General features: G+C 35.2%; 1 protein-coding gene across 1 annotated transcript in view; it reads right to left on the bottom strand.

Annotated features, from left to right (window-relative positions):
- LOC137405090 (fibrocystin-L-like) overlaps window positions 1-14,362 on the bottom strand; it is a 139,582-nt gene that overhangs the window by 78,031 nt on the left and 47,189 nt on the right. The window contains exons 32-44 of the mRNA XM_068091316.1: window positions 12,268-12,459; window positions 11,334-11,570; window positions 10,059-10,303; window positions 9,264-9,447; window positions 9,118-9,147; window positions 7,558-7,706; window positions 6,753-6,954; window positions 5,367-5,573; window positions 4,844-4,981; window positions 3,942-4,128; window positions 3,043-3,187; window positions 957-1,113; window positions 121-200 (exon numbers count right to left, since the gene is read on the bottom strand). Of these exons, the coding sequence (XP_067947417.1) occupies window positions 121-200; window positions 957-1,113; window positions 3,043-3,187; window positions 3,942-4,128; window positions 4,844-4,981; window positions 5,367-5,573; window positions 6,753-6,954; window positions 7,558-7,706; window positions 9,118-9,147; window positions 9,264-9,447; window positions 10,059-10,303; window positions 11,334-11,570; window positions 12,268-12,459 (2,153 nt within the window). The remainder of the gene's footprint in view (window positions 1-120; window positions 201-956; window positions 1,114-3,042; window positions 3,188-3,941; window positions 4,129-4,843; window positions 4,982-5,366; window positions 5,574-6,752; window positions 6,955-7,557; window positions 7,707-9,117; window positions 9,148-9,263; window positions 9,448-10,058; window positions 10,304-11,333; window positions 11,571-12,267; window positions 12,460-14,362) is intronic.

Below are 14,362 nucleotides of genomic sequence, written 5' to 3'. Positions count from 1 at the left end.
TTCTTCAAGCAGTTTGATCTTGCACAGAACTGCAACTTCTACTTTTATGGTTATGTGTTAGCAAGATCATCATATCAAAGTCAATGTCTAGTTGAAAAAAGAAAAACATATTCCTCTTACCTCCAGAATACCTCCATCAGTAATAAGAATATTCTCTGCATTTAGCTCTACATTTTTCTCATCAAACACCAGCTTACCCCCTTTAAAAACAAATTATAAGCTCATTAGGGAAATATTAGGACAGTGGTTTCTAGTGATTATGTATATAAACAGATATCCAAGATAAGATTGTTTTCCTCACTATCCATTTAAAATAAATGATATCTTTTAAATGATATTTGCTATACAGACCAAAACAATACAGCAAAGAACATTCTCAACGATTGCTGTCTATTCACATTAACTGTTAATATATTTATGGCAATATAATTTTGGAAGTTTTAGTAAGTACAGCCCTAACAAACACACATTGTCTGATATGAGCAGTAAAAAAAGGTTTCAAACTAACCTTATTATGTTGAACTAATTGTTCATGCTATTAAAAGCATGTGTCAAATATATTGACTCGATTTAAGGAAAAGGATTTCCTGAGTGAAATCCTAATGTTATTGTATCAAAAAGTGTGCTCAAGCTACTAGCTGAAGAAGTCTGGCAGAAGACTGCAGTTTTAGAAAGCGATTGCCTTTTGATTTGCTAATTTAAATTCAAGTCAATTTCGGATTTGTCAACCGTGGTCTTTTTTCCTCAACTGCCAGCTAAACATTATTACAACGGTGTATACTAATATGATTTGATTATTTTGCTGTTATCATTATTATTAATATTTCAGTTTTCCAATTTTCTTCTAATAATAACTATGAAAATTAATGCAGTTATTCCTACAGTAATTATGCTATTGAATATTTTTATTACGGAATGGATTGCTTCGAAAAAAAGATAACAGTTGAACCACTAACCCTGAATGAGAAGGACTTTAAGAATTGGAGTGTCCATATCCAGCAACAATGTTTGTCCAGATCGAACAACAACTATCTCGCCCTTAGCAGGAAGAGGGTAACCGCCCCAAGTGAAACGTGATGACCAGACATCAATATAGTAAAACTCAAAGTGATCCTAAATAGTCCAATCAATAAAATTTATTAAGACTTTGTGGGGAGCACTTCAACTGATGGAGCACACAGGTCACTAACATAAACTCATGTAGCTGATGTGTGACACAGACAAATATCACAAGCTCATGTAACTAATAAAGCATACATTTAGCTAATATAAGCTCATGTATGACAGTTGATTGTATGCACTAGTTTACATTCATGCATAGAATAGCTCAAAATTTTTCTACAAGTATTAGAAACCGTTGTATTACTTTTGCATGTTCCTGCTTCATTGCCAACTTTTACCAAGCTTCTTCACATTCCCTCACAACACTGTATTGTTTTGTGAAAGTGTGAATACTATGTGTTAAAAATTATTTAGGCATAAAACTAAAGATTTGGTCAACATTTGCATTGTATGTTGGATAATGTATATATTGACAAAATCATAAGTAGAGGTTCAATTGTATCCGGCTTTAACTAGGTAGTACAGCCAAACATGGATAACTCACCCACGGATAGCTCGAACACATGGTTAATTCGAACGGTTTCTTTGGTCCGTTCCCACGTAATGATAAATTGCAATATATAACTCGAACTCAACACTGTTAATTCGAACTGTTTTTTTGCCCAACGGCTACCGAATCGGTTGTTATCGCTTTAGAAAATCACTTTATTCAAAGCCATAGAGCTAAACGCTCATCTTTTCGTAATTCATAATCGTCGTTATTACCACCATCGGCAAAATATTTTTGTCAACGACTTTTCTAAAGGTTTGGTGAAATTTGATTTATACTGTTATACGATGAATAGCACGGGCTAGCCGGGTCACGCGTGCAAGGATTTTCGCCACGCACATACGAAACAAAAATCGCATGTTGTTTTTGCTTTGTATGTGCGTGGCAAAAATCCTTGAGTGCGTGGCGTAACCCAGCTAGCCCGTGATGAATAGTTTTCCGACGTTGAATCCACGTTGGAATATTGAATGTTTAAAACGTCTTAAAAATTGTTGTAATTAAACGTATACGTTGTCTTAGCTACAAAACACTATTCATCGTTTGACCTAAACACAGAATATGTGTGTACATTCAATAAGTATCTATTAAAAAAGCGTGAGTGATATAGAATGTACGTAAAACCTCGTAAAACTTCTAATTGAACTGCCTCGGAGTGTTGCTCTTAACGAATCCCAGGTAAAGTAAGGTAATCTTTGCATAAACTTCAAGAAAAACGGCAAAATTGATCGTGGGTAAACCCCAAAAGAAAAAAATGTCTTTTCTTTTGAGCATTTCAACAACGATCAAGTTTTGCCAATGTCAATCTAAAAAACGTCCTGGCAATAACATCACCTCAAACAATGAACCAATCTCAAGTGATAGAAAAATCTCTATACTTTTTGATAAAAACGTTTTAAACTTTACATTAGAAGCATTTAATTCGAAACAAGCCATTTGTGCTTTTGATTTATATTATAGTTTTGTATATGTACATGTATCTACTAATAAATAAGTAAATACATGGACTTGTGACAGTGCTCTGATAACTTGAACGCTCTGATAATTCGAACACTTGCTCGGTCCCGTGAAGTTCGAGTTATCCATGTTTGACTGTACTTACTGTGCCATTAAAAAAACAGGACAGCATTCTAACAATCTTAACACTCTTTATTGGATTCAGCTGCAAGTTCAAAACTGACAACCATTGAGGAACATATGAAGCCTGCGTTATGACCTTTTGTAAATAAAGCTTATTTGATGTCCTCATATTATAACATAGACAATAATGCTTTTTTGATGTTCTCATATTATAACATAGACAATAGTGCTTTTTTGATGTTCTCATATTATAACATAGACAATAGTGCTTTTTTGCTTGAAGGAAAAGATTTTTCAAACTTAGTCACATTGATAAGGCTTCCGGTGAGACTGACCTAGTTCATGTACAGTACCTGAGTTGTGGCGAGTCCATCGGTTCCTAAAACAACTTTCACATCGAATTTGCCGCTAGTAGCATGAGCACCAGTGTTACACACAATCACAGACGAATTGTGGTCAAGAATAGGGCAGTCTACTCCATCAATAAAGACAGCAGCGCTAAAACACCATTCCCAAAAAATATGCAAGTATTTGAGAGACTTGTACTAATTATGTCAAGAGTAAGTTCTTAGTTTTAGAATGTCAGTCACATGACGAATTTTAAGGCTTTTTTTAATATTTTTATGCTTAGGAACTCTGCATAGTGGGATCTGTTCAGGGAGTCTGCATAGGAAGTATGCAGAGTTGGTCCACGTACGGGGTATGCAAGTGAGGTTTACATATGACATTCGGATTCCAATCGCATAACACTAGCATTTGAGAGTTGCCTTTGAGGTGCCTTACGTTAAACATTTATAGGATACACTGCTTTGTTATTTGTGTCATATTTGTTTGGTAGATGTAGTCACAGCCACAGCCATTGCGGTAGTTCATATCCTGAAAAAAGCCTACAATTCTTTCCAACATGTTAATATCTCTTGTTTCAGTGATAATTCAAGCGTGAGACTGCTACCACCTACAATCTAGTGTTTTTTTTATGCCATGAGAGTTAACTCTGAAAGCTATTTAGTGATTCATGTACAGTGGCAAGCACATCAAAAATTTAGATGGAAACAAGGAAGTCACATTTTTTGTTATTGGTTGTGTTTTATTGTTTGTACATAATTATGTAATCATTAAGTTGCCCGCTTTAGTGTCCATGTGTATCTTTTCACATTAATTCTTTTAACAAAAATCAGATAATTAGGTCTAACATTAGGATATTAGAAAAATTAGTGCTAAGTTGTACAGAAAATATTTTTCAGACACTCACTTAGTGTGGTTGAGAGAACTGCCTGTTATAGTCAAGTCTGTGCCACCTGCAGTGCCTCCTCTCTTAGGTGTCATACCAGTCACATGACCTCCCAGTGTGGTGTCATAGGTATAGGCTGAGGTTAATGTCACACTCTCAGTAGAAAGGGTCACAACGACATCACATATAACATCGGACCCACCCATGGCTGTAAATGAGTACAGTTACTTTCAGTTTAGTAATAGGAATATTTACTAGCAGCTCAAAAGACATGAGGATACCAATTACAAACTGCCATAACATTCTAAATGGTCTTCAACCACTGAAGTAGGGAACTTGTAAAACCAACTTTTTTGAGCATATTGTTCGCAATCCAAATACTATTTGTAACATCTATGATAAAAGTTTGAAGCTGGGCTGCTCTTTACTAGAAAAAATGGTGATGCAAACATTAGTTGAAAAAACTAGAAGGTTTCTACACTCAAAATAAAATCGATAAAGAATTAAACAACAGAAATAACTCAGAGTTGAAAATCTTTATTGGGTTTGATAATCAATTGACCTAAGACATTAGTATTTGACCGAACTGTTACTCACCAGAATAGTGAACAAATAAAAACACTGTTTTCTCACTATATTAGTACCATGAGAGGAGATGATACACTTGTCATGTTGACAACAAGGTATGCTACTAACATATCACTAGACCATTCAGGATTGAGTTACATTTAGAATTGATTCTACGTAGAGAGCTTTAACCTATCAGCTATGATTACTACCACATAAATACACTTGATTAAAATAATATTTGTATCAAATAAAAGTTTAGTTTTATTTGTAGTATTGTTTTGAGTAAAACATTACTATTATAAAAATACCATTAAATATAGCCTATAATAGTATGAATACACAAGAAAACATACCATACGATGCAGTAGTACAGACAACTTGAGATGAAGTGACAGCCACATTTGTACACAACTCGCCACAGATTGCTACTGTGATAGAGTCATCCATTCCTGCACCTGCTATGGTAACACTTTGTTCTCCTCCAAATGTTCCTGTCAGATAACATTAAATATGAAACCAAAAAGAGTGTCATGAATCAAACCAATTGCATTTTTTTAACCGAGTGCCATGCTTGAATGTTTAGGAAAGAATCAGTGCTACTTATAAACAACTCGAGTCAACTATTTACGTAAGAAAGTACAAAAAATATTCTCAATGTTTCTTAAATTTGAGTTATGGGCAGTTGCTGATGGGGTGATCACTCAGAAACATTGAACTTCGAGCGCTTGCACACAAGTGGGTGATGCATTCACGAGATGAAGCCAGACTAGGAATTAAGCCTTCTACATGTACATAAAAGTAGTAATAATGACTGACATGATCAAGCCTTAGTATTATGTTCACCTAACTATATCGTCTTAATAGTGAGTAGTGTACCTCTGGCTGGTGTAATTGAATCAGCTTGCAGCTCGTAAGTGAATAGTACAGCAGCAGACTTTCCCTTTCCATCCACATTTATGACAAGATATGTACGCCCAGCAGCATGCTCACCAAGTGTACAGGTGACTGCTGAGGAGTTCGCTGACACAAGCACACAGGTGGAATCATCTAGGGTAATTTCATTAGCATCACTCAGCAGAGTACCTGGCAGTTAACCAAGAGATGACAAAGAAAACAATTACCACTGGCATAAAGTTGTGAGAACTTAGAATGGAGGATTGGGAAATTATATATGTATACTTTACAAAAGTTTTTATAGCAATTCTATCGTGCCCAAAATTAAAAATGCATTTAATAAGGAGGCTCTGGTTAAACAAGCTATCCTAAATTTAATACCGTTTTTGTCTTTATTATTAAAGGCAATAAAATGCCGAGTGTGGCCGCAGATCTTCACTATCACTGTTTCCATGACATCCATAATTCGCATGATTCACTCACTATGTTTCCATGACTCGCATAATCCGCATGACTCACATAATCCGAATGATCCGCAAGTTGAGTTACTTTGCAATCGAGCGTTTCAATGAACACCTGGGGATGCTGATTAAACACCAGTGCTTGACCCTGTAGGTCAAGTATTAGCCTAATTAATGACTCTTTAAATAGCTACGCAGTCTTGTCACGCTTAACTTAGCAGCGATCGTTCGGAACGTTGGCGCATTGAGACTGCTGAAATCGAAATATAAACGACTGAAGCGTGAACATGTTTTTAATGTAATAGCCATCGATATTCAATAATCTAATGCGCATTAACCGCAAGTGCCGTTTCCATGATTCGCAAGTGCCGTTTCCAAGATTCGCAAGTGTTGTTTCCATGATTCGCAAACATGATTCATTCGACAAAGTTTTGTGGATGGCAAAACTCACTTAGCTTGCAGAGTTATGCCGTTTACATGACGCAGATAACTTGCGGATTGGCTCAAATTCGTGAATCATGCGCGTCATGGAAACACAGTGTATACCACGAGTCGTTTCTGTTCTTGCATCTGTCTGAAGCAGTTCAGATATAAGATTTCTCTGGTAAAAAATTCTAAAGCAGAATTTCAAACTCGCAACATTTAGCTCGGTAGACCAACACTGTAACACCTGTGCTAATCAATTATCTTCACGTGTTTTAGAATAATTGCGTAAACAGGTGTTATCTGTGCTTTATCACCACACCTGACAATCTTTCATGATGAACTAAACCGCAAAGGTTCTTGTTATAATAATTAACATAACACAATAAAAAAGATATACTAGTTAGATGAGTAATGGAAAACTTCATGTTAGTTTTAACCAATGGTGTTCTACAGTACAAACAATTACATGAAAAAATCGTACCAGCAATCGTGATCACCTCTCCAGTGACGCCACTGTTTGGTGTCACACTAGTTATGGTGGGAGTGTCGTCAACATTAAAGGAATAGAGCAAGTCAACGGGTGCAGAGTTGTCAGGAGTTCCATGAAATTGCAAGTTGCACATGTCTGAAGTATCTGCAGCTGGTGTCTCACATTGTATAGAAGTTGCATCGTATTCTTTTATCTGTATGTGAAAACACATCATATATGTAAAATTTGCTCATATCAGTGTTGATGATCTGTAGATATCAATATGAATGAACAAAAATCAGTAAGCACAAAAATAAATTTTCAGTTTTCCTAGTTACCCATTCATTTTACAATAGTCTGTTTACCTGAATACTTGGTTGTAGCATAGGGCTAATGTTAAATTTGCCTAAATATCCTAAGTGGCCATTGTTTGATTCAAATGAACTGTAAAACTAAGAGTTTTTATAAGGATGAAGCAGTTCATAGACCAATAAATGAATGTGAAAGTACTGTCTTCTCGTCCATAACCAATGATGACAAAATTATGGGAAATAAAAACTAGAGCAATTTGTAAAAAGGTTCTGAAGGGAAACAGTATTTTAAAACAATAGAAGAAACATTGTAAAGGTAGAAGAGTACTAAGAATTAAAGTTAGCTAGAGTGAGCTCCGCTGCAACATTGGAGACAAGCTACAGAAGCAATGGCTCAAATGTCAGGAAATGCATACAGAAATTCTTACCAATGAGACCAAAAAAACTTGTAACACTGCTGACAGCTTATTAGGAAAGTGGTGATATTGAAAATAGCATGTTCAAACCTCACAGACAGCTCCATCACATTCTACAAGGGTCTCATCGGAAAAACCAGTTCCATTGATTGTGATAAGAGTGCCTCCGTGTATTGATCCTGAAGAGGGTGTCACTGTGGTAACTGTGCCCAGGCTAGTCACATAGAGCGAGGAAAGTCCTATTAACAAGTTATTAGATAGCTGAAGCAGCAAGTAAGGCTTAACATTGATTTAACTCAACGTAAAAGAAAAGATGATGAAGCATGAGAGACAATAAAATTAATTCAAATACATTGAGGGAGGAGGCATACCCCTGTTTTAGTAAATTTATCTCCAGAATAAATAAAGTTAACTATATTTATTTCATGCCAACATCTTACATGATTTTTTATCTGTAAATGATTATGACTACAAGCATAACACATATAGAGCTCAAATATAGTAATTACGGAATGTAAGGTAAGAATTATCATCAATGTTTATGTTATTACTAAAGCCTTTAGACTACGCTGAGTGGCCTCGTCTACAGATACAGTTTTACGACTATATTGACATCAATTTGGACATACGCAGCACTAGGTCTAAGGAAACTCAAAAGGGTCACATGTATAGTGCACTGAGCAGCAGTGTTTAGTAACTTAAAACAACTACTTTGTTTTACAAGTTAAAATAGCTAAATTTTTTATAAGGTATGTTAAATTATCTACATGGTTTTTAAAAGGTAAAGTAAAGCAACCTCGTTGCTTTATAACGTAAGTTAAAACAATTACATTTTTATATCATATGTTAAAATAAACACATTGCTCTTATATGTAAGGTAATACAACTTCCTTGTTTTTGTATGGTAAGCAAAAACAACTACATTGTTTTTTATAACATAAATTGAAACAACTATGTTCAAGTAATGCATGAGGCAGCAAAGCAAGAATCTGATTCCTATACCAACTTTTTTAACCAAGCAAATAACAGGGAACAGGAATGGCATGTACTGTTTTAACCCAGCAGATAACAGGGAGCACGAATGGCATGTATTGTTTTAACCCAGCAGATAACAGGGAACAGGAATGGCATGTATTGTTTTAAAGCAGCAGATAACAGGGAGCAGGAATGGCATGTATTGTTTTAAAGCAGCAGATAACAGGGAGCAGGAATGGCATGTATTGTTTTGAAGCAGCAGATAACAGGGAGCAGGAGTGGCATGTATTGTTTTAACCCAGAAGATAACAGGGAACAGGAATGGCATGTATTGTTTTAACCCAGCAAATAACAGGGAACAGGAATGGCATGTATTGTTTTAACCCAGCAGATAACAGGGAGCAGGAATGGCATGTATTGTTTTAACCCAGCAGATAACAGGGAGCAGGAATGGCATGTACTGTTTTAACCCAGCAAATAACAGGGAACAGGAATGGCATGTATTGTTTTAACCCAGCAGATAACAGGGAGCAGGAATGGCATGTATTGTTTTAAATAGTATGATAAGGGAATTAATTTGAACTAAATGAATGAACAATTAGTAGAAGAGCAGCAAAACAGAGCTAGTTAAATGAAAACAGTGTGACTGCCATTCTTGGCTGTCAGCATGATTACCTGCAGAGGATTGACTGTAAGCTGCATAGCCTGAAAAAAAACAGTATTTAACAAACTAGTCCAGCCTTAAATGCAGATACAACTGTTTATTAAATGAGACAATAGGGGTACCCCTTTGTTGATAGATATTAAAACTGTATACGTACCAAGATTTTTATTGAGAACAGAAATGGTGTGGTTGCCAGCCGAAGCAGGCGGAAGCGAGCATTGAATCTCTGAATCCGTTACCAAAGTGATCACACATTCTATGCTGCCTGCATAGACAACTAAGTTGAATGAATCATTTCCAAGACGAGAACCAGCTAGGATTATATCAGCAGCTCCTGTTACCTGCAAGCGATATATATAGTTGTCATAAAAATGATTTGCATTTAACAATTAAAGTGAGATCATCAAAGACTGGTTCGCCTGGCTCACCTACATTCTTCACAGGTACAGCATAGGCATTTGTTTAACAATCAACTCATCATAACCACACTGATTCACGATGTTGAACGTTAACTTTCTACTACATCTATATTATTCACTTTAAGTATAGCTGAAACAAATGATAATCAAACAGCAGCAAATTGCTCAAAATAAATGACGCAAATTTTGCTAAACTTTCATTTGAGTTTTTAAAGTGAATAGTTATTCTCTCATCTATTAGACATTTCATACAAATATACCTTAACTGGTTCTTTCCTACAAACGGGTTCTTTCTTACTAACACACCTTAATCGGTTCTTTCCTACAAGCATACCTCAACTGCTTATTTCCTACAAGCTTACCTCACCATATCTTTTCTTATATTTATACCCCCATAGACCTTGACCTTCTCTCATGATAATACCTCACTTACCTTTTTCAAACTCACATGCACACAAGAAACTGTTTATCAATATAGCGCAAGTAGTTCAATGAGCTAAACCAATAAGTATAATTAGGAATACAGTACATACCTCAGTTGGAATAACACTGAGGAGTGAAGGAGTTTTTGTCGAAGAGTAACTGAAAACACAGGAACTAACGCACACTGCTTCAAGGACCTCATTCTTAGCAGATAGTACGCTGACACGGATTTCACCTGACCAAACACCTGCTTCCCCAGTTGTGCATCTGATCTCCGTGTAATCAAGTGACTGGATTTCACAGGGCACATTGGCAATTGAGACCTTTGTTCTGCCATCCATCAAAAATCCGTCTCCTAAATCATGATAAAAGGTAGTTATATTCTTAATATTACGAAAAGGTATCGCAGGATTCCTACCTTAATTAAACATCTGATTATCTATGTATCCCCATTTTAATATAACATAGAAATATTTCAGGTCTCTCCATATTAATATAACATAGAAATATCTCAGGTGTTCTCATCTTAATATAACACAGAGGTATCTCAGGTATCCCCATCTTAACGAAATATAGAAGTATTTCAGGTATCCCCATCTCAATATAACATAGAAGTCTCTCAGGTATACCCATCTCAATATAACATAGAAGTCTCTCAGGCATCCCCATCTCAATATAGCATAGAAGTCTCTCAGGTATCCCCATCTCAATATAACATAGAAGTATTTCAGGTATCCCCATCTCAATATAACATAGAAGTATTTCAGGTATCCCCATCTCAATATAACATAGAAGTCTCTCAGGTATACCCATCTCAATATAACATAGAAGTCTCTCAGGTACCCCATCTCAATATAACATAGAAGTCTCTCAGGTATCCCCATCTCAATATAACATAGAAGTCTCTCAGGTATCCCCATCTCAATATAACATAGAAGTCTCTCAGGTATCCCCATCTCAATATAACATAGAAGTCTCTCAGGTATCCCCATATTAATATAACATAAAAGTATCCAAAATATTTTCACCTTAATATAATATCCTCAGTATAGTCACCTTAATAAAAAATAGAACATATACCTTAACAAGTATTACTGTTTAGTATGATATGAAAGAAAAAGAGATTAATGTTTTTGCTGTTGGTTAACAGAAACAGCTCATACCAATATTGGCTTGCAAAATTATTTGACAAATCTATAACTGAGCATTATAAACACTGGCATGAAATATCGGAATGCATCACTTTCAGTCCAGCTATCAGGATGTTTTTATAGCATTGAGCCAGGACTTTTTTCTCAACTATGCAAGTCAACAAAACTGAGCAAAAAGATTTCAATTTGATTGAGATCAGAAAAAAACAACTCTAACAACAAGCAACAACAGACCTTTAATTGTTATGAGCTGCCCTCCTTTAAGGGAGCCGCTGTCATGGGAAACCTCCGTTACTTTTGGGAGAAGCGTGTAGCCTTTGTTCCATTCACCAGTGATATTGAGCAAGGCGCTGCCTAAGTTGTCCACAATCATCGACGCTGGTAAAATGACTCCGGGCTCAACCAGTGAATTCAATGAGAGCTTACACTGCACATCGGTTTCAGAGCTTGACAGGATTGTACAGATGGCATCTGCAAAAAGTGACTTAGGGTCAACCAGTATGTGTGTGCGCACGGGCGCGTGTGCGTGTTTATTTCAATGATTAATAGAAATATAACGTTAAGCAAAACAAAGATATAGTCATAATATTAATTAAGTTAAGCATAATAAATGAAAGCTTAGTTCCTACACACTAAGGCATGATGAGGCTCACATGCGCATGTATTAATCCGGTTTACAAAAACTCAAACAGTCCTGTCAATAATTCTTTTAAGAGAATACTGTGTTTATCAGAAATTATTAGCAGTAGTACTAACAGGCTGAGAGACTTTTAAATATGAACATGTAGCAGGTCTGGTATTACAGGAGTTTTAACACTCCTGCCAACAAGTATTTTAAAAATACAGTATTTATGAGAAGTGATTTGCTGTACCACTAAATTCTGGTAGATTTTTTAATATAAAAGTGTATCAGGTCTGGTGTTGAATGTTTGTACAGCTTCGAGATTTCTTACATAACTCCTTTGAATGAATGTTTTAACTTTAAAACTCTACATGATTCTCTGCCACAGTGTACTTTAATTAATTTGATTAATAACCAAAGGAGTAATAAAATTGGTTTTTATTTTTTGCATCATTTTACATATTTTAGCCAAATAATTATGCAACACTGTTACTTTCTAATGTAGATTAAAAGCTTGAAATGACAAATATAGAATATAATAATTGCCTGAACCTCCAAACTTGATAATGTTGCTGCAGTTGGAGAGGCTGAAGCCGCGTCCAGTTAGTGTGATGATTTCCTCACTTGTTCCATTGTTGGGACTAATGCTATTTATGATGACTTCATCCTCGATGCAGGTAGAAACTATCCCTGGCCCAAATACAGGGCAAGATGATTGCTCTGAAATGCATGTTTCACCTAAAGCAAAAATACTAATATTAGAGCATTTCAAGTTGATCTTTTTTGTTTGTTTTTACTGAATCAAGCAGCTTTTAAAAATTGCAACATATTACTAAAAGCTTCAAAAACAAATAACAGCAAAGCATTTCATTATTTAAAAAAGATTTTTGATTATAAATATTTAGAAGCGTTGAAGTTAGATTTATTTTAACTAACAAGTACACCATTTTTAATCATGCTACAGAAACCACTAACACACCAGGCAAAAATTGAAAACTTGTGAAAATGTGTTGTTCAATCTAAGCAGCTGAAAACAAGAATATAAGTAAGCCCTTACTGTTGATCATTAAAGGCTTACTTATATTCTTGTTTCTACACAAAATTTTTATAACATAGGAAAGACTGAGCATGTGTTTGGTTTACACCCAAAATGATTTTCAACACTTGGCGTTTAAGGTTTTATAAGCGTTTGTGAAGAGGCTAAAAATAAATATCACAGATAAAACATAAAAATTATGGAAACATGTAAGTCAAGCCAGTTTAAACAATAGCTAGTCTATGAGTAAGGTATATCAAATATTACTATCATCACATCTGCCCTCAAACCTATTCGTCAACAAGCTTACGCTTCCATTCATGTGGTTTTTATTAAGCACAAAATAAGCTGATTTTCATTTATCATTACCCTGTTAATTTTGTTGCTTACATATAACCTAAGTTTTTACATAAAGACCTTTTACAAAATCTAGTTTGATACATTTTGCTTTTATGTATTTTACTCCATAATTGTTTTTTAAAGTGCTCTAGACTTTTGGGCTGTGAAAAAATTATACAAATTAAAATTTGATCCTATAGAAATATTTGGTTTGAAAAACAGCAACTTTAACATGTCAAGAAGATATCAGAGCTAATTAACTTTGTACTGTTATATCTGGAACCAGTATATACTCAGTTAGACATAAAGGAAAGAGCAAGATAATAGAATTCATGCATTCATTGTAACTCCCACAGGGGACTTAATAGAAAAACAATACCATGCGTACAACATCCGCAAGCTCTGGAGATTGGATAATAACCATTACAAGTCAACTCACACAACTTAACCCACCCAGTCTATCACTATAACAGTCACATATTTAGCCTGAGAAAAAAAAATTTAAATAATCACACAAAACCTTGTAAGTAAATCCCAAATCCAAATAATGGATTAACTCCAAAAAAGGGTGATTTAAGATCAGCAACACTCAACAGCAGCCAGACAATGAAAACTCGCATTATGCGGCCTAGCAAGATCTGCATCTGGTACTGCCATACAACAGACAGTGACCTATTACTATAGATTATACAGGATGACAACTCCACTGGCGAAAAACACCAGGAAGTAGCCAAAAAATCTCTAAAACTAAAAGGTTCACTATTAAAATCTTGGGAGACATACTTTTACGCTTTGACACTAAAGCTGACACTTAGTCAGTATAAAAGGAAAAATATTTACTCATACTTTTCATTCTTTAAACACAGCTTCATCATGGTAGACATACGTTTCAGCCGAATAAGTCGAAAAGTCGGTTCTTAAGAGAACAAGAGGGTGATTATATTTTAAGTCTCAGACATGTACTGTTCTTTTCTTATAGTTTAATTAAAGTTTAAAGATATAACTATTGTTTATATTTTCTTGTTTGAAAAGTAAACATTAGGAATGAAGAAGCCCCATAACATTCTTTACTTTTTGAAATTCTTTTGTGGAACGGTGGTAAACATTACTTGCTCACAGAAAGGTCAAATGCAGAATCTAAGTTATATCAATCACCAAGATATATTGATTATAACAGTTATTAATCAAGATTAGACCTTATCATTAGCATTAGCAACTTAAAAAGAGATCTCCCTGCATTCGATAATAAGCCTGAGCCCTCTTCAC

Source organism: Watersipora subatra, chromosome 9 (assembly GCF_963576615.1).
Source record: "Watersipora subatra chromosome 9, tzWatSuba1.1, whole genome shotgun sequence".
Lineage (NCBI taxonomy): Eukaryota > Metazoa > Bryozoa > Gymnolaemata > Cheilostomatida > Watersiporidae > Watersipora > Watersipora subatra.
The sequence above is the reverse complement of the archived record's forward strand: the minus strand, read 5'-3'. Positions and strand labels throughout refer to the sequence as shown.